Source organism: Gossypium raimondii, chromosome 8, assembly GCF_025698545.1.
Source record: "Gossypium raimondii isolate GPD5lz chromosome 8, ASM2569854v1, whole genome shotgun sequence".
Classification (NCBI taxonomy): Eukaryota; Viridiplantae; Streptophyta; class Magnoliopsida; order Malvales; family Malvaceae; genus Gossypium; species Gossypium raimondii.
In genome coordinates this window covers 8,994,010-9,018,371 of record NC_068572.1, presented here as the reverse complement: position 1 = coordinate 9,018,371, position 24,362 = coordinate 8,994,010, and the positions used below count along the sequence as shown (strand labels likewise).

Sequence of the window (24,362 nt, the reverse complement as noted above, 5' to 3'; positions counted from 1 at the left end):
CAAGCGACCATCCAAACTAGTGTCCCATTGAAAAAAACTCAATTTGAAGCTTGGCAACCTCCTATTGAATATGCCTAACCTCCTTCCACAATCAAGTCGTAATTACTTCTTCGGTCATTAAGGATCATCTTGTTCTGATACCTTTGATACAACTAGTTTTTAGAAGTTGAGAGAGAGAAAAGAAAAAGAGTAGCAAAGAGCAACAAAAGAAGGAAGGGAATGAGAATTTCATTTAATAACTGAAGGGATAATTGCTTCCCCTTTGCCTTTAATATTAAAAAGCCAAAGGAGGAAGTTACAGGGAAAATTGAAATTCGGTTAAGGTCGTTATGGTAACAACTATGGCATGATACACACTATTTCATTAAACAGTAGCACCCACCACTACACTTCCCAAATGCATCGTTTTGACATTTAAACTGTAATGACCCAAAATTCACAAGCACCAAAAAAGTACATTATCGGGCCTCCGTCTTAGTAAATTGAGTTCGAAAATAATTATTAGAAATATTTATTAGACTAGTTGTGTGTTTAATTAGGTATTAATTGGGTGAATTTAGTTTAATTAAGAGAAATTAAGAAAAAGGACTAAATTGATCTAGGGTAAAAGTTGAATTATAGATTAATAAAAAATAAAAAGGATTAAAATGGCAATTAAGCCATTAATAAGAAATGGGACGGTAAAAGTGATAAAAATCTTAGATTTTTATGTTTTATATATATTATTTTATTATATATTATATTATATTATATTATATTATATTATATTGTATTATATTATATAAGTAAAAAAATAAAAATAAAAATAAAAAAAGATGACAAATGTATGGTAAATATTGAAGACATGTGTAATAGTAATAATTACATGGGTGAACTTGTAATAAAAATAAATATGTGCTTAATTAATAAGTAAAAGATTTTTTTAATATATTATTATTAATATTATTAGTTAAAATAAAAGATATAAAGTAAAAGAAAGAAAGAAACAAAGAAGAAAAGAAGCAGAATAGCTAGAAAAGAAGCAGGGAAAGAGACGAAAACAGGGGAAGATAAGGGGAAAGAAAAATAAAAGGGAAAACTAAGGATTTAAAGCTTCAAGTTAATTGGTAAGCTAAATTTAGCCCTTTCCTCTTCATTTTGATATTTTAAAAGCTTTAAAACAAAATTTTGTTGAAGTTAAGTGGAGGTTATGGAAGTTCATAGGTTTTTGAACATGATTCATTTTGAACAAGTTGTTAAATTAGGGGTTTAGTTGATAGAATTTCTAGTTAGAATAGATAAAAAGAATGATTTGTAAACTAAGTTGTAAGTTTTACATAGTTGGGATTAAGTTATAAAAAGCCTTAAATTAGGGTTTATGTTGAATAAATGATGGAATTGAGGGTTTATTTGATAGAGTTTCTAGTTAGAGTTGATAAAAGGATTAAATTGTGAACTAAACTATAAGTTTTGAATTTTAGGGATTAAATTGAGGAAAATTCGAAATTAGTGAAAATGCTGAAAAATTAGTAGATAAATTTGAGTTTAGAAGAAATTTGAATAGAAATAGAGTGTGAATTAAGTTAGAAAATAAGTAAGCTTAGTTAGAATTAAATTGGGAATAAGTAGGAATTGAATAAGAATTTCATTTTATTATTATTATTGTTAATATAATTATTATTATTGTTAATATAATTATTATTATTATTTTTAATGATTGTAATTAATAGTGAAAATAATTATTATTTTCGTAGCTAACAAGGAAAACGAGGCATCGGCATCTAAAGGAAAAGAAAAGATCGTTGAGGAGTAAACGCGTATTCCGGGTTTGTATTACTATAACTTAATCTATTTAATAAATGCTATATTGAAATTGTATTCATGAGACATTTAAAGGAAGGTAAGTATTAACATTTGAAATTAAGTAAGAATATGTGTGAATATTGAATTATATGTGAATTGAAATAATAGATGTTTTGTATTGATTGAATATTTGAAATTGTTGTGGAAATGAATTCGAAATTGGAAAAGTAAAATAATACCCTATTAACTTATCGGACTAGATTGGATACAAATGGCATGCCATAGGATTTGTGATGTGATGAGGAGATTTGTAGTTCGTGAGAAGATGACTATGTTATTATATGCTTCGGTTTATCCGAAGAGGCATTAAATGCCTTATTGGTGTGTTTGGGAGGATATGATATACTGGTGTGTTATGGAGGATTTAAATTATTCCGGGTGTGTTTAGGTTGGATATTTTGGTGTGTTTGGGTGGAATCCGCGTATCTGTCAGAGTCCGAGCCTTGTTAATAGGGTAAATAATTGAGATGGAAATTTGAAAATGAGATTAGTTGATTTGACATTATTGAAAAATATGAGAAAGAATGTATGATATAAATTATGAATTGATTTAGTATGTAAATATTTAAATATATAAATTTAAGATTTATGGAATTATATATGAATATTTATATTTAGCTTAAAGTGATTTTTAAAGACTATGGTCAATATTTGAAATTTTATTATTATTAAATAGTTTAATTTATAGTAATACCACTGAGTATAAAATACTCAGCGTACGGTTGTTTCCGTGCGCAGGTTGAAAAGGGGTTAGAGTCTCGGTTCAGCATCCAGGACAATCCCGACTCCGACATAAAGATTTTGGTGATGTTTTCTTCCTTTAAGAGAAAGTGGCATGTACATAGGATTTATAATAGTTATTTTGGCATGTTATATAGTTTTGTTGTAAAGTAAGATATTATGTGTTTTGATGATTATATTAGAAAAATGGTATAAGTTATTTTTATAGCATTGGTATCAAGTTGAAATGGCTTAGTTAGTTTTATGTGTTAATTAGAAATGATAATAGGATTTTATTTACTTAAGTTGTTATGTCTATATGTCAAGTAGGATTAAGTATATGAATGCATTGGTTGAAATACTGAAATTAGGTTGGTTATATTTGAAATTTTTGCGGGGGTTTAATGTAAAAATAAGTTAAATGTCTTGAAATTTTTATAAAAAAAATGAATGAAATCAATTAGTACAAATTTATAACAAGTTATGAAATATTTTAATATGTTGGTTATTTATTTCGATTTATTTGTAAATTGTTTGATATGTCCGGTAATGCCTCATAACCCTGTTCCGGCGACGGTTTGGGGTTAGGGGGTGTTACATAAACAAAACACACCTTTTAACTTGAACTTAGACACTAAACGCAACGTTTCACTAGCAGAAATAACAAAAAGAAAACAATCCCAATAACAAAAATAAAACATCCCATAACAAAGTCCTAAAAATGTTAATTTTAGTAATTTCTTAGATTTATCATTTACCTGAAATATGGATAGATCTTTCCAAGACTAATCCAAGGCTTTTTTATTTAAATAATCCAAATAATTTAATTAAGTACCAAAATGACCCACCTTTTTAATTAAACACCAAAATGACCTGAAATCTACAGTAAAAGTTGGTGGAGCCAAATTATATGGCGCCACAACTTGCCACGTCGACAGAGAGCATTAAAAAATTAATTTTTTGGTGGAGCCACGTAAAATGGCGCCACCTATATAAATACTATGGAAATACTGCAAGTTCTGGAAAAATGGGGGACTTCAAAACAATTTTCCATTTTCTGGTGGAGCCAACTTAAATGCCGCCACCAGACCTAACCTGACAACCTTCTTTTATTTTTTATTTTTTATTTTTTATTTTTTACTTTTTTATTAACTTTTGTCTTTTTCTTTAATTTTTTTTCATTTTTTAAGTTTTATATTTTTCTTATTTTATTTTTTATTTATTTTATTTATTTATTGTTATTAATTTTAAAAATTTGAAATGTATATTTGAAATGTTTTATAATATATATTTTTAAAATTTTAAATATTATTTTAAAATTTGAATATTATTTTAAAATATTAAATATATATTTTAATAATATAAAATATTTAAATATTTTAAAGATATGACCTTTCAAATTTATTATTAGTTTTTTAATATTTTAAATATTATTTAATTTTTTATAATATTTAAATTATGATTTTTAAATTATTTTTAAAGATATTTGGCTTTTTAATAAAATAACCCAAAAATTTAATTAATTATCAAAATGACCCATTTTTTAATTTGGCTCCACCAACTTTTACTGTAGATTTCAAGTCACTTTCATGTTTAATTAAAAATGAGTTATTTTGATAATGAATTAATTTTTTGTGTTATTTTATAAAAAAAAAAGCCAGGATATTCAAACCATTTTAAATTCTATTTAAAAGTTAAAAATAATATTTTATTTAAAAGGTGAAATTTGAATTAATTAAAAATAAAAAATTTGTTAAAAAGATTTATTTGTTAAAAATAAATTTATTTAAAATATATATTAAAAAGTAAATTTTAAAATTAAAATTTAAAATATATATTATAAGATCACATCATATCAAGAATGTGACTAGACATGAAATTAAATATTAAATTAAAAACCGATCTTATCTTATATAAGGGTGTTTGGTCCCCTTCGAAGAAAAAAGAGAGAAAAAAAGTTAAGTTAGTTAATTTTTTTATATTTTATAGTTATTGTAATATAATAATTATTTATATTGTATTTATGTGTTTTTTATATTATACAGATATCAAAATGTCTTCGGAGATACGGATCACACTTCATCCAGGATCGACAAAACAAGAAAATTAATTATGAATTAAATAAAAAATCGTTTTAGTTTTATTTCTTTCTTGTTAAGCACTACTTTGTTCAACGTATTTTGATGAATATGATCTCTATTTAGTTATTATTATTCCTTTTAACTATTTTCTTGCATGAAATTAATCAGTATGTGTTGGTTATAATTTTTAATTTTAGCACACATTTATAAATTTATATATTAATTTTTAATTTTAGTACACATTCATAAATTTATGTACTTAATATATATTTTAATAGATAAAGACAAAAAAGATTTTCTTAATAGATTTAAAATGTTTAAAATTTAAAGAAATTAAATACATTAAAAAATGTTATGTATAGCCAATTTTAAAATTTTAATATATTTAATATATTTTAAAAATTAAATATATTAAAAATGTTAAGTATAACCAATATTAAAATTATAATATATTCAATATATTTTTAAAAATATATTTTAAAATGTTAATATATTTAATATATTTTTAATAGGAAAAGAGAAAATGATTTTTAATATATTTAAAATTTTACAAAACGTAAAAATTTAAATATATTAAATTTTAAATATGTTAAAAGAAAATGATGAGTATAAACAATTTTAAATTTTAATAACTGAATATATTTAAATATATTAAAATTTTGAACATATTAAAAAAATTAAGTCTATATATTATATGTAAGATAAAAGTTCTCGTATGTAAGATAAATTTTGAGTTTGAATATGCCTAGTTTATATTATATGTAAAACTCTATATATTATTATGGATATCAATTCAATAAAATAAGATTTTTTTATTTTATATTTACCCATACAACCTATAGTTTTTAGGATATTATTATTATTTTATGTACTTTTGTTGGCATATAGTTGCCTTTAGTTTTAAAGCTTAACTATGATTAATATTTTATGACAAATCTTCATTCTATTATTAATATATTATTACTTATTTAATTTCACTTAAATAAAAATACTTAGAATGGCTACGTTGGTATAGTATAAGTGTGATGTTTTTGTTTTGTCAACCTTTCAATTTTAGTCTTCAATATATAATTTTATGTTTAAATTATATAGATAATTGATTTATCATATTTTTATAAAAAAATTACCATACAGGATGGTTATCAGGTTTTGAGGTCGCGGTTTCATTTTCCCAAGTACGATCCGGACTAGCGAATCATGCCATACATACAGATGGCGGGATTTGGGGACGTCGCATTGATCCGGAGGTTTGACCTGAGGGCGAACTTAATATCCGCCTTGGTTGAGCGGTGGTGTATGGAGACCCACACCTTCATTATGTCGTGCGAGGAGTGCATTATCACATTGGAAGACGTCGCTATGCAAATTGGGTTACGAGTTGACGGTGTTGTGGTCACGGGTCGAAGCAATGTGTTGGAACCTTCAGTACTATGCCACAGATTGCTTGGACGGTCCCCTAATGATGGGGAATAGAATTTCACATGCTTGACATTGAAATGGTTGAGAGAAAGTTTTAAGTAGTTATCAAGCACTGCCACTGAGTACGAGGTGATGTGTGTAGCGCGAGCCTATATTATGCAGTTGATCGGAGGGTACTTATGTAACATCTCGATTTAGGGCTTAGTCGGAACAGTGGTTTCGGGACCACAAATTCGATGAGGAAATTTTCATTCAAAAATTTTGACGTTTGGGCACTCAATTTAGTCAAAAGGACTAAATTGTAAAAAGTGCAAAATTTGAGTTTTATATGTTAAAGGTATTTAATTGTTATGGAACTATAAATTAGGGGTACTTATATGGTAATTATACCATTAGTTAGTGATGGACAAAAATGGACATGAGATAAGTGAAATAGGATTTTTTTTTAAGTAAGAGCATTTTAGTCATTTAGTAAATAAATAGAATTAAAAGGGAAAAAGATGCAAAAACTGTGTTCATCATCTTTTCTTGCTGCCAAAACTTGAAGGAAGCCATAGCTAGGGTTTCTTCACTTTCTCAAGCTCATAGTAAGTGATTCCAAGCCCCGTTTTTAATGTTCTTTATGTTTTTGGAGTCCCGGTAACTTGATTTAGCTTGTTCTAGCAATAATTTAACCTAGGGTTCATATTTGGAAAAATACCCATAGGTGAAATATGTTTATTTTGATGTTTTATGGTAGAATATGAAGCTTGAAATTATGTTAAACAACTTTTTCTAAGTGATTTTAAGTGAAAACGAGTAAAACGACATAATTGGCAAAAATACCTAATGTTCATAAGTGTTAGAGCAAGAATTTGATGTTGTCATAGAAGAGAAAATTGTTTAGAATGTTATAAAACATAAGAATAAGAGATGAAGTTTAATTTTTGAGCTTTGGGGCAAAAGTGTAAATATGCAAAAGTTTAGGGGAAAAACTGTAATTTTGCCAAAATTGAGTCAAGGACTGTTTTGATGAATGTGAGTATTAAATAAGCTAAATTTTCTATTCTAGATCAAGAAGAACGAAATCCGGAGCTAGACCGGGGAAAGAAAAAGATTGAGGACTAAAGTGTTAGATTTGATCACATTTTTGTACCGAGGTAAGTTTATGGTAAAAAAATGCAATATTTTGATAATTATTATTAATTCTGTTATTTTTCAGTAATTATGTATTTATTTCATGAAAATACCTAATGTTAACTCAAGTATGATATGACAGAGAATCAGTGTTAAAAGGCCCTGTTAAAACATGAGGAATGTATTGGATACAAATGTCATGACATTTGGGTAAAGAGATCCCATGTAAGACCATGTCTGGGACATGGCATTGGCATCATTGAGATTATGAGAGGTTCCATGTAAGACCATGTCTGGAACATGGCGTTGGCACCGATATGAGAGGTCCCATGTAAGACCATGTCTGGGACATGGCGTTGGCACCGAGATGAGAGGTCCCATGTAAAACCATGTCTGGGACATGGCGTTGGCACCGAGATGAGAGGTCCCCCGTAAGACCATGTCTGGGACATGGCATGGGCACCTATATTAGAACTCTCATGTAAGACCATATCTGGGATATGGCATTGGCAGTATAAGAAACATCCCATGTAAGACTATGTCTGGGACATAGCTTTGGCATGTTATTATCAAAAAAGAGACCCAAGTATCCTTATTATTCCAATGTGGCTCAACGGGCTAGTAAACAAATTATGTTCCATAAAAGTTCAGGTAAAAGCATAAATAGCAAATTCAGGTGAGTTATAAGAGTTAAGAACATATTATGTTATCAATTGAGAACCAACATTTCAGCAAGAGAAGAGTAAGTTATAATCATAATTTATCTAAGTAAACAAGTAAGTGAACGAGTAAGAGATTAAGTAAAGAAGAAATTAGAGATCATGACACTTGAGTATATTTATTTGTGTTAAATGTTGTTATTTATTTGCTTGTAAACTTACTAAGCTTTATGCTTACTTCTTTTATTTATTTTTCTTTCATATAGTATTATCAAGCATAGTCGGGATCTTGAAGACGTCGGAGAGCGTTCACACTATCAACCTCCACAACTTGGTATTTTAAGACGATAAATGTTTCGAGCTATGGCATGTATAGAGACTTAGTCATTTCGATTGTATATTCTTAAATTATGACCAAAAGATGAGATGTAAATATTTGATGATGAATAGTTATTAAAATGGCTAAGTATGAAGGTGTTTGTTGTTATAAAAGTCTAGGTGATAAATTATGTATAGAAATCATGAAAAAGTAAAAATTGGCAGTGAATCAGTTTTGAGACAGCAGTAGTGACGTGATTTTGAAAAATCACCAAGAATAGTAGAAAATGAATTAGAGGGTGGATAAGATATAGAATTAAATCTTATTGAGTCTATTTTCATAGAAAAATAACATTGTAGACAAAGGAATTATGTATTCTGAGATATTTGTATTTTAGTTAGACAAGGTCAAAGTGGTTTTCGGAATCCCCTGTTCTGACTTTGGAAAATCATTAAAAATTGTAAAAAACTATTTATGAGTTTTAATTTATATTTATGTATGACTTATTGAGTCTATTTTCTTTAGAAACAAGTGATAACACCATATGAAGTCTGTACAATGAGATAATTAAATTTTAGTGACGAGAGGTCAGGACAGTCGATTAGTGAAATAGGGGAGATTATACTAATAAACTGTAATAATTGGCTATGCCAAAAATTCTAAAAAATTTATGGTAAAAAGATATATGATTCTACCTTTAGGGAAAATTTATGGATCTAAATTTTGAGTTTCATAGCTCGAGTTATAATTAATTTAGTAACTGATGTGCAGGTGGACAGCTTTGTTGTGAATAGTGAAATTAATTTCAAAAGTAAAATTTTATGCCCCGAACTTTTAAGTTAAGTCAAGTAACGCCTCATGCTCGACTCTGGAAATAGTCTTGGGTAAGGGGTGTTACAACTTATGCCAAACAACACGTCTAATAGGGTTCACTTAAAGTACTTGCCTCTATTGGAGGATTTTTCTCATGCTGGTAGTTATAGTTGGGGATCAGCAGTACTATGAGCTTTGCCAAGCAACAAATCATGGGGTTAGTAACATGGCTGGTTTTCTGGTTCTGCTATAGTCTTGGGCTTTATACAGGATGTCGTTTTTAGTGGCTGTTAGGCACCAACCATATTCGTGGCCACTTATGAATAGGTAAAAACAAAATTATACTTAACATTTAACGACTCATAAATGTGTATAATATTTTCCAAAGTTTAACTGCAAACGTGTTTGTTTCGGTTTCAGATGGGCCACGTCTCCGGGAATTGGTGCAAGCCAAACGTTAATCATTTACCGCCAAATGATAGAGGCATATGCCGGAGAGAAAGTAATATATATTTATATGGTTTAAGTAACGTTGATTTAACTTATCCACTTGCAGTATGTGATGTGACTTGACTCATTATGTTATATTGTGTAGTTCTTTTGGATGTCGTATTCTGCAATGAACATTGAAACCATTATTCCTCAGTGGGTTCACACTGAAGCCCATATGTGGTGCATTAACATGCCGATGCTCAACTTTTCAACCATTGAGTGGTACAATGATGATCGAGTTATGCGACAATTTGGGTGTAGAAAATTTGTGTCGGTTTAGCCATAATAATTTGATGAAGTCTACGGTAGGACCATGAGGGGGAAACAAACAACAAATTGGAGCGTGGAACATCAAGTCATGTAGCACTATGGAATGTCCGGTAAGACAGGCGGCCTGAGATGCACTCGTGCATGTTTGACTTTAGTCCCTCGACTGAAAACATGCAGTGGTACATGACTCGATCGCGTGTTTATTTATATGGTGAACAACTTATGATAGTACCAGGTCACGGCTACAGACATGGAAATCAACCTATGGGGGAGCTAGAGGATCAACATATGGTGGAGCCCAACTCGGAGGACCAACCTTTGAACACATCGGACCAATGTGTTGACGTTTTTTGTGATGAGTCGTAGAGCAGTTCATATCACTCAGACATTGCTGATTCAAGTACATATCACCCAGACATAGGCGGTTCGAGTTCATTTCACCCAGAGCAACCACCGATATCATTTGATATGTTTGGTAATAACATGTACTCCACCCCGCCTCAGGCTACGTTCGATCCAACTGCTGATCTTCTTGATGTGTACAGTACACCCCAACGTCCACCCCGTCAACGAAGGCCCATGAATGGCTATACCCCGAACGACGATACCACTCCCGGTTCTTTCTAATTTTAAGTTATGTAAAATTCAAGTGTTATGTAATACTTCTTGTATTAGTTTAGGGTTCCACAACTTATATATTAGTCTTTTTATATAATTTATAATATCTTTTAAAGTATTTAAAGTTGTAACTGTTAATTTTAAGTAAAAACTTAACACTAAATAATACAAACTTTATTTCTAAGAGATCATAAAATGCAAACATCAGGTACAACATTTAATTTCTTTCAGACCGTGAAGATTGACCACTGTAGACGTTGCCATGGGCACATTTGCTCCGATTTTGGCCAACTGTTCTACATATGGTGCAACGTTTTGGATCAACTTGTTCTCTTATATCCATGTTGTTCCGAATCCTCATTATTGTCGGTCTACCTTTGATTCTCCTACGTAGTGACCGATCTGGCAACATTTCGAACACAGGTGGTTGCACTTCCCATGTTGATACATCCTTTAATATGGGGAACTCGTTACCCCAATACGCAATGTACGTTCAAGTGTGTACACATCATTGATATATTGTTCGGAATTCAAAATGTAGGTAGCACACGTTGCAACCACATGCACACACGGATAATGTAGTGTTTAGAACATCCCGCACTCACATTACCTGTTTCAGAGATCAACTTCGTAGGACCGTGGCAGGATCCCTGACCGGTGACCAATATACTCTGTCACTCGAAAAGTTTCCAAATTTCGGGAATATAGTTTTGCATTCATCAACCTAACCCTTTGAGCGTTCTCTTTCATGGCATCCCTAATTTTTTCGACGTACACGTGTCCTGCCTCTAACTGTTTTGCTTGTTTCAACCCCATTTTTGGCATTAAGGTTGCTAGCTTATAAAATGTGGCTAAAAAACTGCTGAAATTGGCAAGTGACGCGTACGCCTCAAGACGAAGTTAATGGCCTCAACGAGGTTAGTTGTCATTTGACCATATCGGTACCCCTCGTCAAAACATTGAGCCCATTGCCACGGCTCCATGCTACCTAACCACTGTCTGAGAGAAGGGTTGGACCCTACCATATCAGTCTCTAACCTCGCCAACTTTTGTCTGAAACGGTGTGCTTCCAGCTCGTATCCTACGTATGTATTCCAATTTTAAGTTATGTTACTATTCGAATTAGGAAATAGACTCGAAATAATTACAAATATGAATTTAAATATGATATTTTTACCCATGTTCACAATTTTTTTACGCCAGTCTTTGTTCTTGTACTGATTGTGGAAGTTGACAGCGATGTGACGAATACAATAGACGGACCTCCATGGAACCTCAGATTGTCGAATCGCAGCAACAAAACCCTTCGATCTGTCGGAGATAATGCAAATGTTGTCTTGCCTGACAACACGTCTCCGTAAGTTCTGAGTGAAATACGCCCACGATTCGGAGTTCTCAGACTCCACGATGGCAAAAGCGATCGGTAGTACATTTCCGTTACTGTCTTGTGCAACCGCAATCAGAAGTATTTGCGTGTATTTTCCATAAAGCCATGTTCCATCAACTTGCACTAGTGGTTTGCAGTACGGGAAGGCTCTAACACATGGATCGAAAGTCTAAGACAGTCAACGAAAAACTCTTCTCCCCAGTTCCAATTGTCCATTAAGGCCTCTATAAGGCAATGTTTGCAAGTCCACGATAGTTCTTGGGATGTACTCCACCATCGCTGAAATCCAACCCTGAAGTTCATTGTATGACTCATCTCAGTTGCCGTACAATTGTTGCATAGCCATTTGTTTCGCCAACCACACTTTCCTATACGAAACTTTGTACTGAAATCGAGCTTGCATGTCTACAATCAATGTTGACACATGAATGATTGGACTATCTTTCACTAGTGGCATGATGCAGTTGCAAATACTTTTGGCATCCAATTTCCGGAAGTCTTAAGACATACGTGCGACACTACATGTATGATGCCCTTCTAATTTTCGTATTTGCCACTGTTGAGTCCTCTGTATAAATGCAGCTCGAACTCGCCAACCACACCCATCGCCGGCTCTCCAACATTCCCCAACATATAATGTCGGTGTAGATTTGACAACCTTGTAATCAATCGACAACTTCATACAGTATTGTTTGATGGCAAACACACAGTCTGCCTTGTTCTCGAACTGTTGCCCAACGAATAACTCCTCGAACTATGAATTTATCGTCAATCTATGAGCAGGTACTATATCGGCGTACTCAGGAAACTCGGATGCATGCGTTGCATCTGGATCTACGTTCAACATGTCGCCCCCAGGTTCATTTCGTAAAATAATGCCACGACTTGGGTTACTGAATGAAGGGCCGTGAACATTTTCAACCTCTTCCGGGCTTTCATCATCGATGTCGTCCGGAACCTCATCAACATCGGGGTCACTAAAATCTTCAACGTCTTGATCAAAATCTTCACCATTATTGGTCATTTCTCTGACATTTTCCTCTATGCTTATTATCACCTCTAGATGTATTTGTAAACGGGGACCGGGGGTAGGGTTGTTATACGAACTCCCACCATAATTAGAATTTTTGGGCATCTGTGATGTCCCTTCACATTCTAATTGGTCTGTCCATCCAACATTAAGATTAAAGTCAAATTCGTGATGTTGACATATTGGACTAACATTCTCAACAGGCTCTAAGTTTGCTAACTCGGCAAATAATTCAACTGGTTGAGGGTTCTCACTCCCAGTCGGCCACCATATTTCCATCATAGTGCCTAAGTCATCATCATCTAACAGCTGCATCTCACAAAATTTGAACGGGTCTGTAGAGACGGGAAACTTGTAAAATAATTTGGACATTGCCCTTCCACAACGGATAGCTATTTTCACACTGATATTCCTTTTCATTTCTGCTAGCTCCACATTTTTTTTTGAATCGCAAACCTACTCTTTGCCAATCTTGAAATACACAACCAACATCACTTTCTATAATTTCACCATCAAAAATAACATACACCAAAAACACTTCATTATTCATCTTGAATAGATTTTTTTTTTAACTCTCTTAGTGAACACAATAATTTCACCATTCTATATATGGTAGAGAACCAAGATTAAATATTTTATTATGGCTCCATCAAAATAAAATATTAAATATTAAATTAATATATTAAAAAATTAAAAAAGTACACTATAAAGTGATGGAGCCATTCTAAATGGCTCCACCAAATAAAATATTAATTCTTACAATTTTAAATTTAATTTAAAAACATTTGAATATCTTTAAAATTAATTTTAAAATTAATAATTTATAAAATTATATTTAAAATTTAAAAATATTTAAAATATATATTTAAAATATTATAAAACAAATAATAAATTTGAAAGGTCATATCTTTAAAAATAATATATTTTAAATAATTTAAAATCATAATTTAAAATAATTTAAAAATCATAATTAAAAAATTATAAAACAAATTAAAATATACATTTAAAATATTATAAAACTAATAATAAATTTGAAAGGTCATCTCTTTAAAATATTTAAATTTTTATATTTTTAAAATATATTTAATATTTAAAAATAATTTTAAATTTTTAAACAATAATTTAAAATAATATTTAAATTTTAGAAAAATAATTTAAAATATATATATTTAAAATTTAAAATACATTTCAAGTTTTTAAAATTAATAATAAATAAATAAAGATAAAGACAAAATTAAAAAAATGTCGAGAATGAGGTTTTTACATAAATAATAAAAAATTAAAATAATACTAAAATAGTACAACCATTTTATTATGTACCAAAATGGTACAAACAGTAAAAAAAATAGCTGACGGAAGTGATAGGACCTTGGTCGAGGGTCTGCCACAGACGGCACATAATAAAATGGTATGTCACTTCCGTCAGCTTTTTTTTTTTTTACTGTTTGTACCATTTTGGTACATAATAAAATGGTTGTATTATTTTAATATTATTTTAATTTTTTGTATTATTTATGTAAAAAACCCGAGAAATGACAAAAGTTAAAAAAAGTAAAAAAAAAACAAATTTAAAAAAAATAGAAGCAGGTTGTTCTGGTGGCGCCATTTAAATTGGCTCCACCAGAAATTGGAAAATTATTTTTAAAGTCCCTCATTTTTTAGAATTTTTAAATTATATTTTAAATTATTTTAAAGATATTTAAACCTTTTAAAATAATTTTTATAAAATTTTATTTAAAAATTTTAAATGTTTAAATATTATTAAAATATATTTAATATTTAAAAATAATATTTAAAATTAAAAATAATTTCAAAATATATTTTAAAATTTATAAGAAATAATTTCAAATATATATTTAAAATTTAAAATATATTTTGAAATTATTTTATTTTGTTTAAAATATATTTTAAAAATATATTTAAAATTTAAAATTTAGAAAATTAATTTCAAATATATATTTTAAAATTTATAAGACATAATTTTAAAAATAATATTTAAAATTTTAAAATAATTTAAAATAATATTTAAAATTTTAAAATATATATTATAAAACATTTCAAATATACATTTCAATTTTTTAAAATTAATAACAAAAAATAAACAAAATAAAAAACAAAATAAAAAAACTTAAAAAAAGAAAAATATTTAAAGAAAAAGACAAAAGTTAATAAAAAAATTAAAAAAGGGTGTCAGGTCTGGTCTGGTGACACCATTTAAGTTGGCTCCACCAAAAAATGGAAAATTGTTTTGAAGTTCCCCATTTTTCCAGAACTTACAGTATTTCTATAGTATTTATACAGGTAGCGCCATTTTACATGGCTCCACCAAAAAAATATTTTTTTAATGCTCCCTGCTGACGTGGCGCCATATAATTTGGCTCCACCAACTTTTACTGTAGATTTCAGGTCATTTTAGTGTTTAATTAAAAAGATGGATCATTTTGGTACTTAATTAAATTATTTGAGTTATTTAAATAAAAAAGCCCTAATCCAATTAACTGTTTAATTTTTTTTCAAGAACAACGTTCAATGGGCTTGATAATGAGTTTATGAGAAGGTTGTTTTCATCATTTTATAAATGTTTCAACAAGAAATGTTGAAAAAATTTCAAATTGCAAAATTATCATAATATAAAGTTCCTAAATACAAATGTGAAAGTGTTTTAGTAATATTTAAATGCCAAAGTAATTATTATAAATACAATATAAAAAAATTTTGGTTTACACGCTTTACAAATACATCCCATGCATCACTTTTAATTAAATTTATTTAAATATGTTTTAACTATATTTTAAACAAACAATTTTATAAAACTAGTCTGTTTGATTGCCAAGAAAATATTTTTCAGAAATGATTTCGGAAAATGTTTTACTTTTCAGTAAAATGATTTTGGAAAATATTTTCCGGTGTTTGATTGAATCTGTAAAATATTTTCTACTGCTTTGTGATTTTCTAGAAATATTTTTCAAAAAATTGTTTTTACATATATTGATATATATTAATAAATTTTATATTTTAAATTATTTTTACATATATTGCAATGATTTATTTATAATAATACTCAATTATTAAGCCACATATTAATCGTTATAAATTGAAAAAATTAATATCAAATAAATTATTTGTAATTGTGTTAAAAAACAAGTATTGAATAATTAAAAAACAAGTTCTTGGAAAATCGATAAATAGAAGCAATTTTCACCGGAAATGAAGGAAGGAATGAAGGAGGCGATAGAGAGGAGAGAACGGAAAATGTCTTATGGAAATTGAAAGGGTAAGACATTTTCCCTAAAATGTAACCCATTTTCCCTTGTTTTGGAGTTCATTTTCCAAATGGAAAATGTTTTCCACCAATCAAACGCTGGAAAAGTTGTAAATGATTTTCCGGAAAATCAATTCCTTCAATCAAACAGACCCTAAACTTTTCTAATAATTTGTATACAATTTTTAATATATTTTAATTAACTAATTTATTATAGTTTAAATTAAACATAAATATTTATTTAGTATATTTTATTTTATAGATATAATTAACCCATGCATGGCATGGTATACCAACTAGTAATATAAATAAAAGGCTTAATATAACATTTGGTACCTAAACTTGATACTTTTTTCTAATTTAGTACTTAATTTTTTTTTGGTCCAATTTGGTACCCAAATTTGACATTTTTTTCCTAACTTGACATTTTTTCTTAAGTTTGTACTTAAACTTTTTGGGGGTCCAATTTGGTACCTAAATTTTTTTGGGGGTCCAATTTGGTACCTAAATTTGACTCTTTTTCCTAATTTGATACCTAAACTTTTTTTTGTTCGATTTGGTACTTATCAAACGTTTTACAAATTACTCAAATATCTAACAATATTATTTATTTTATGAGGTAACAAAAATAATTAATGTATGACCGATAATGATACATTATATGATATTTTTGTATTTTATATGTTCAATTACTTTTAGTTTTATTTATTTAATGAATTATTTTATTAATTGAAAATAATGAATTTCTTTTAATTTGAGGTTTTAAAAATCTTTTTTTTCTTATTTAACATTCATTTGTGAAGCATAGCTCAATACCTATTTTTTAACATGAATTTCCTCTAAATCGACAATATTTTTGTAGCATAACAAAAAAAATAACAACGTCAAGATTTTGCATAATTTGTATAACATTTAATAAATTTAGGTACCAAATTAGGAAAATGTCAAGTTTAAGTACCAAATTAGGAAAAAGTGTCAAATTCAGATATCAAATTGGGCAAAAAAATTTAAGAACCAAGTAAGAAAAAAATCTCAAATTTAAGTATCAAATGTTATATTAAGCCTAAATAAAACTTAGTATACACGGTTACAAAACGACCAATTCATAAACTAAAAACATTGATAGAAGCAGATTCACCTCAATTATCCGACATAGGGATGAATCAGATTCACCACAATCAATTAATATCTATCACATAAAATTACATATCATTCATAAAAACATTTACTAATTTATTTTTCTAATTTTTGTGTATTTTTTAATTTTTTAGAATCACTATCAATTTGACACAATGTGTAAACGTTGAAGACTATGTTCATTATTATGCTAATTAAAATTATCACATCATTTTTGCATTATTAACCTACCGTAGGTGACAAAAAAAACACATTGTCAAAAACATGAGTGACCAAATTATACCTTTCATAGTTAGGTAATTAAAATGAAAACTTTCATAATTACTTTTTTTATAAAATTTTAAAAATAATTAAATGACCAACAAGATAATTTATCCAAATAAAAAATGGTCGAGCTCTCAACATATGATTTAACAAAACCTATGAGATGCAAATGGACATGATTCTTTTACCCGTATATAATTGATATATATATATCAAGTGGACATCAACTCAATTGATAATGATCAAAATAATAAATTATATTATTTTAAAGGTATTCTGATTTTTTTATTTTTATATAAAACAATAGAAAATATAAGCTTCAATTTAAAACACTCGACATCTTTATTTTATTATTTCAATTAAAATCACATTTAGTTTTTATATTGATTTTTATAAATATATATTTATAAATATATTTGTCACATAATTATATTTTGTGTCAAAATCTAGTATAAATAATGTATAATAACTTTTTGGCCTCCAACTTGATAAAAAAGTCATTTTAATCCTCCATTTAATTTTTTTTGTTTTTTAGCATTTAAATTTGTATTTTTGTCAAACCACCCCAAAGGGATGGAAAATTAACATTTGTTAACTTCATTGATGTGTGACACATCAACATTTAATTAATTTTTTAAAATTTTAAAATATTGTTTTTTATTTTTTATAAATGTTTAATAATTTTAATGATTTTGAATTTTTTGAATTTTTAAATTTTAAAAATTAATTAAATGCTAACGTGTCATTCACGTGTATGCAGTATCAGCAAAGTTAACGAATATTAATTTTTCTATCCATTTTGGAGTGGTTTGATGAAAAATACAAATTTAATAACTAAAAGAGACGAAAGAGCAAAAATAAGCATTTTTATAAAGTATATAATAAGGGTTATAATCATGGGGACGGTTTTTTTGTTCACTACGAAATTTATACGAGTCTTGCACAGTGGTCCTTTGGTTTTGCAATGTAATAAGCTTCCACGCAAGAACAAATTTGTGGACCATTCAATAAAAATATTAGAAGATAAACGAAGAGTGGGAGTAGCTACGTCCCTTGTACCAATTTTGCTTCCCTCAAGTCTCTAAATTATTCCTTTCTTGCAACTGGAATGACCTTTAACCTTCCATTCTTTCACTTTTGCTGTACATTCCATTGATTTTAATGGACAGCAATATATCCTTTCAAAAGCCAAAAATAATTATAATAATAATAATCAATGCAGTACTTTTCAATCATATTAATGTACCTTTGTCTCTACTTCAGCTTCCGATCCGAAGAGGAAGAAAAGAAATGGAGCCTATTAGTGAAGAGAAAGAATTGTTCAAATGTGCCATGAAAGGTGAATGGAACACTGTTATAAGAATATACAAGAACAATCCGTCAGTGCATGTGGCCAAGATCATTAGATCAGGTGATACCGCGTTGCACATTGCCGTCTCCAACGTCCAAGAAGACATTGTAGAACAGCTAGTGGAGTTGATTTCCGCGCAGAGTGAATGCAGGAAAGCACTGGAAATGAGAAACGGGCTGGGGAATACTCCTCTGCACGCTGCGGCTTCACTAGGGAATGTAAGGATGTGCCAATGCATCGTGCGAGTGGACTCGTCGTTGCTTGAAATCCAAAACAACGTCGGAGAAACCCCGCTGTTCATGGCAGCTCTTTATGGCAAGAAAGAGGCTTTCCTTTGTCTTAACTCTTACTGTCAAAGCCAAGAAGAAGGTTATTCTTATTGTAGAAGAAAGGATGGTGAAAATGTTCTCCACTGTGCCATATCTGGAGACTATTTTGGTAAGAATTTCCCTAACTCTTTTCTCAAACATATTAGCATAAACTACATTGTATTAACTATATTGTGATTCACAGATTTGGCATTTCAAATCATTTACCTTTACGAAGATCTTGTCAACTACGTAAACGAGAATGGGATATCAGCCCTGCATCTCTTGGCTAGCAACCCGACTGCCTTCAGAAGCGGTAGCCATCTTGGTCGTTGCAGCCATCTTATCTATAATTGTAAGTGCTAGTCGATAGTTTTAACTTTCATAAAACATGAAAATAATTCATATTTTTCATTGTTAAAAGCTTAAAATTTGTAACTTCAAGAGACCAAACATTACTACTGTGAACAAATGGATTTTTATTTGGAAGGTATAACTGTGGAACCGCTTAAGGTGGAAACTTCATTCAAACAATCTTCAAGCAAAGGTCAATCCAAGGAAACGATGAGAATTAGTTATCCTGGCAATTACCAAACATGCATGCACTTATTTCACCTACTAAAGCAGCTGGTTCAAGTAGGTAAGCTAAGGAGACTAATAGAACAATGTGACATTGTGGATGCTATTTTTAAGTTCCATTCAAGTATTAATATTTCCATTTCATCTTTTGGACTCTTTCAATGTTATTACATTTTCCAGTGACAAAACGAAGTTCACGGAAGACAAACCGAGGAGGTTCGGATGAAAACATTGAAGCTCCTAATGTCACCTCTGAGACAGTACCGAAAGGTGAGCAATCCCTTGTCTACTCTTTTTCCTGATGGATCTGTGGAATAACAATCATTCGAATCTAATAGTCATTACAGGATGAGAAACGATACATTAAGAATTTGATCCTAAGATCAAAGCGTTTTGAACATGGATATCTAAATTAGACACCAAATAAACAACTCGGAACTGGGATCGTATGTGTTACTTATTAGCTGCATTGCATAGAAATAGTTTTCCGATTTTGACTCCAAATACTATGATGCAATAGGACCTATTGTAGTTTCTAAACCTCCAAATATTTGTTTAGCCTGCCATATGTTGATATTGTGGCAAAAGTCCATAGTGAACATCAATGATGGAGAAAGCATCGAAACCACAAAACAAAATGCATGAGATCAAATTAAGAAACCCAACACCTTGAAATCACCCACACACCTCAGCAGGAAATCACAAAGGAAAGAGATAACAGGCTGTCTTCTAATATTACTCTACTAAAAATTAAATCAACATCATTATGTGGTAGCCATTCTTACCAAAAAAACACGTGTTTAACAGTACCATAACCATAAATCAGCAACATGTACATGTTTAACTCTGTTTAACCAGCCCTGTGGTTTGCAGGTATCTAATGAAATAATCTTGTCTTGTAACTTACTTGTACAGAGGACGGAAGACGCCATGGAGATGGACATCAATTCTTTCCTTCCAATTATGTCACCTTAGTTGATTTTGTCAAATTGTTATCCAAAGCAATGTTGGTTATACTAGGATTAGGTAAGTTGAGCTAGACTGGATGTCGGGTCTCTTTTACTCGTTTACTAATCATAACATCTCTTTGATAATTCATTAATGCTGCCTGTTTATAAGGATCACGGAGAATTAGGAAGTTAAGGGAGAAGAAACGGAAGCATACTTGGGCAGTTCAGGTCATGAATGAGCTTCTACAACATGTTTCTATTTACCAGTATGAAGACAATGGATGTAGACCTCAGCTATCATTATATGATGTCGATGAGATAAAGCCTTATGAATTCACTGAAGATGGTGACATTAAAATGCCTATTGATGATTCAGACCCAGCTAAACAACGTGACCAAAGCAAGGGAAAAACTTTGGAAGGTAAAATATAAAATACTAGTGGCACATGTATCAAGCTTGTAAAGTAATTTATTGATTTCAATTTGTTGAACACTGGAAAAATTAACTAAACTAGCAGGAGAGAAGAAGAAAACTAAAGAAGTGGCAAAACGAGAGACACCCATACTAATAGCCGCAAAGAGTGGAATCACAGAGATGGTTGATCAAATCCTACAACGTTTCCCAGTTGCAATCCATGAAATGAACTCGGAAAACAAGAACATAGTGTTGCTGGCGGTGGAGAATCGGCAACCTCACGTTTACCAGCTCTTGCTTAAGAAAAATATAATGAAAGACAGTGTTTTCCGAGCGGTGGATGAGAAGGGGAATAGTGCATTGCACCTCGCCGCGATGCTTGGTGACCATAAGCCTTGGCTCATCCCTGGTGCTGCTTTACAAATGCAATGGGAAATCAAGTGGTACGAGGTAATGGCTATGTTCACATAAGTTTAAATCAGCAATGGGTAATAATAAAAAACTTACATTTGATTTTTGAACCATGGGTGTTTCTTCAGTTTGTTAAGCATTCCATGCCGGTCCACTTCTTCGCTCGTTACAACACGGAGAACAAGACCCCGAAGGACATATTCACCGACACACACAAACAACTGGTCGACAAGGGCGGCGAATGGCTAACCAACACCTCCGAGTCGTGCTCCGTCGTAGCAGCATTAATCGCAACCGTGGCATTCGCCACATCGACCACCGTTCCGGGCGGGGTGAAATCGGAGAGCGGGAAACCAACTTTGGAAAACCATCCGGCATTCGACGTCTTCGCCATCTCGTCTCTCATAGCTCTCTGCTTCTCTGTGACAGCGGTGGTAATGTTCTTGTCGATATTGACGTCTAGGTACCAAGAGAGGGATTTCGGCATAGATTTGCCGCGAAAGCTGTTGCTGGGGCTGACGTCGCTGTTCGTGTCGATCGCGTCGGTGCTAGTATCGTTTTGCGCAGGACATTTCTTTATATTGAAAGATAAGTTGAAATACGCGGCATTTCCGGTATATGCAGTGACTTGCCTGCCGGTGACGCTGTTTGCCATAGCGCAGTTTCCCCTATACCTTGATCTGGCTTGGGCGCTCTTCAAGAAGGTGCCACAGCGTAGTTACGAAGCTATTCCTCTCTAGTTTCGACTTTCCAGTAAACAATGAAGCTTTAGTAGTATTCTAAAACATTAAAGTATGTTTTTTTGAATTGGAACAAATATAACTATGCTTTAGCTCGAGAGTGATTTTGGCCTTCATCTTACTTGGAAACATATTACACAGACAAACCTTTAATAAAAGTTTTTCATGCAAAAACGTATCAAGAAGGAAGAGAACAGACCAAACATGACAGACGGATTTGAGACCAGGATATCTGGAATTAATAAATCGTAATAGCAGTAATGCTATGCCAAAAACAAGTCCTTTTCCTTTTTGTCCACTTAAACAGGCATTGTCTTTTAGCTATCAAGAACAGTTGAAAGAGGTTAAAAGAATATCAGCTACATATACCAGATCCAAATGAGTGGTTACAAGATTACTTAATATATTGCAGCAAAGCAACACAAAACACACTAACCTGGAAAGATGTGCATAAAGATATATCTGACAAACCGCCTGATGACTTGGAAGAAAAACTTGAATAGCTGAAATTAAAATGCTACAAGGCTAGGGAGGAAAAGAAGAGAAAGATAGAAAAATTAAACATTACCTCTGACATCAGCACAGATTATGACACTGATTAAAGGTTTTCTTGTCCTTTTGTGAATTATTATACTTTACTTTTATTAAAGTTTGTATGAGTCATTGTACTAGGATTTTACTTTTATTAAAGTTTGTATAAGTCATTGTACTAGGACTTTACTTTTGTTAAAGGTTTGTCTGTCTGTAATATGTTTCCAAGAAATTATTAGATTCCTTCTTATCCAGAATTCCTTCTCTATATAAGAAGAAGGAAACTCTCAGATGTAAGATGGAGAACGATAAAAAAAAATACTAGAGTGCTTTTGTAAAATGTCTTGCTAAAAGCCTTTGTTCTCTTCCTTCTTGATTATGATATATCGATAAGAGAAAATTTCCTGTGAGTTTAGAAGTATGTTCTGTACTTGCCATAAAATAGATCCTGTACACCAGAAACTAAGCTTAGACCAAGGGTACTAATCTCAGTTGGATTTGAGGAAGTAGTCTGAATTAATGGTATTAACAGCTAAAAGTCAGTGTCTGTTTAAGTGACTAAAAGGAAAAGGCCTTGTTTTTGGCATAGTATATCTGCTGTTATGATCTATTAATTCCAGATATCCCGGCCTCAAATCCGTCTGTCATGTTTGGTAATTATTAGATGGTTTTCGTCTCCAAAAAATTAAAGAGTTTAGATAAAATATCAAATCTCAAAAATAAGTTTGGATTAGAATTAAGATCCGCTTTCCATATTGTTTGGGATTTTGATAAGATTCTTTTTGTTTTAGCTCATTATTTCGAATATATTATATTATAAAAAAAACATTATATTAATTATATATATTTATATTAAATCACTAATCTAATAACAATTAAACCCATTAGCCAAAACTTAAATAAATAAATAAAAACCTTACTCAACTAAATAACCGAACTCAAAATATAAAATTTTAATACAATAAAATATTTATTATATTTATCAATGTTTTTAGTATAATAAAACATTTATTATATTTATGGTAGTGTTTTTTAATATAAATACTTTTTAACGTATTTTTAATGTGTTAGAAAACTTTATTTTAGTATTTTTAGTACATTTAATGTATTATATTTATTTAAAAATATGTATATTTTAAATAAAACCAATATTTTAAAAATCAAATATGGATTGGTCAAATTGGATCCAGTTTACTTTTCTTAAATTAAACTGGACTTGAATAAAAAAAATTAATTTTAAATTAAATGTGAACTTAAATTCGACCCGACCCGACCCATAAACCTCTCTAATAAATTATGTATTGAGCAGTTACTTGACTCTTCCCATGCATTTTAGTTTCCTTTTCAAGGAAAAAAATTGTTTAGTTGCAAAATTAAACATTAGTATAATCGAAGCGATTTGAACTAGTATATCTAATAAAAGGAAAAATTCAAAGTTTACTTAAAATTATATTTTAATCATTAAATTTTGAAATTTCACTATATAATCACTAACGTTATTAGTTTATTATGGATCGGTTAATCATTAACTCGAGTTAAAAGTATAATGATAAATTGAAGTGTGATTATTGTAGACAATATTTTAGTTAAATGGTATAACTATTAGCTATAAATGTTTTGAGCGAATTAATTTTTTTCCTTTTATTTT

At 30.3% G+C, this 24,362-nt stretch overlaps 1 protein-coding gene and 1 long non-coding RNA gene across 3 annotated transcripts; both read left to right on the top strand.

Annotated features, from left to right (window-relative positions):
• The first annotated feature begins 974 nt into the window (after positions 1 to 974).
• Positions 975 to 2,821, top strand: LOC105793557 (uncharacterized). The gene is made up of 3 exons (XR_008198873.1): positions 975 to 1,106; positions 1,734 to 1,805; positions 2,581 to 2,821. It is a non-coding gene; the product is annotated as an uncharacterized LOC105793557 (long non-coding RNA).
• A 15,789-nt stretch (positions 2,822 to 18,610) lies between these two features.
• On the top strand, positions 18,611 to 22,287 carry LOC105790691 (uncharacterized). 2 transcript variants are annotated; one of them, XM_012618416.2, is made up of 8 exons: positions 18,611 to 19,218; positions 19,294 to 19,443; positions 19,579 to 19,728; positions 19,848 to 19,937; positions 20,583 to 20,693; positions 20,787 to 21,038; positions 21,136 to 21,482; positions 21,572 to 22,287. In XM_012618416.2, the coding sequence occupies exons 1-8, from the start codon at positions 18,720 to 18,722 to the stop codon at positions 22,181 to 22,183; spliced, it is 2,211 nt and encodes a 736-aa protein (XP_012473870.2). In that variant the 5' UTR covers positions 18,611 to 18,719; the 3' UTR covers positions 22,184 to 22,287. The 2 variants fall into 2 exon arrangements, with proteins under 2 accessions (XP_012473870.2, XP_012473869.2); XM_012618415.2 differs by having other exon boundaries at positions 21,133 to 21,482.
• Positions 22,288 to 24,362: the final 2,075 nt, after the last annotated feature.

Excerpts from the sequence above, each read along its gene's own strand:
- LOC105790691 (XM_012618415.2), top strand. The coding sequence starts at position 18,720 with ATGGAGCCTATTAGTGAAGAGAAAGAATTGTTCAAATGTGCCATGAAA. Across the intron at positions 19,219-19,293 it reads CATATCTGGAGACTATTTTG|ATTTGGCATTTCAAATCATT; the intron begins GTAAGAATTTCC and ends TGTGATTCACAG. Across the intron at positions 21,483-21,571 it reads GGGAAATCAAGTGGTACGAG|TTTGTTAAGCATTCCATGCC; the intron begins GTAATGGCTATG and ends GTGTTTCTTCAG.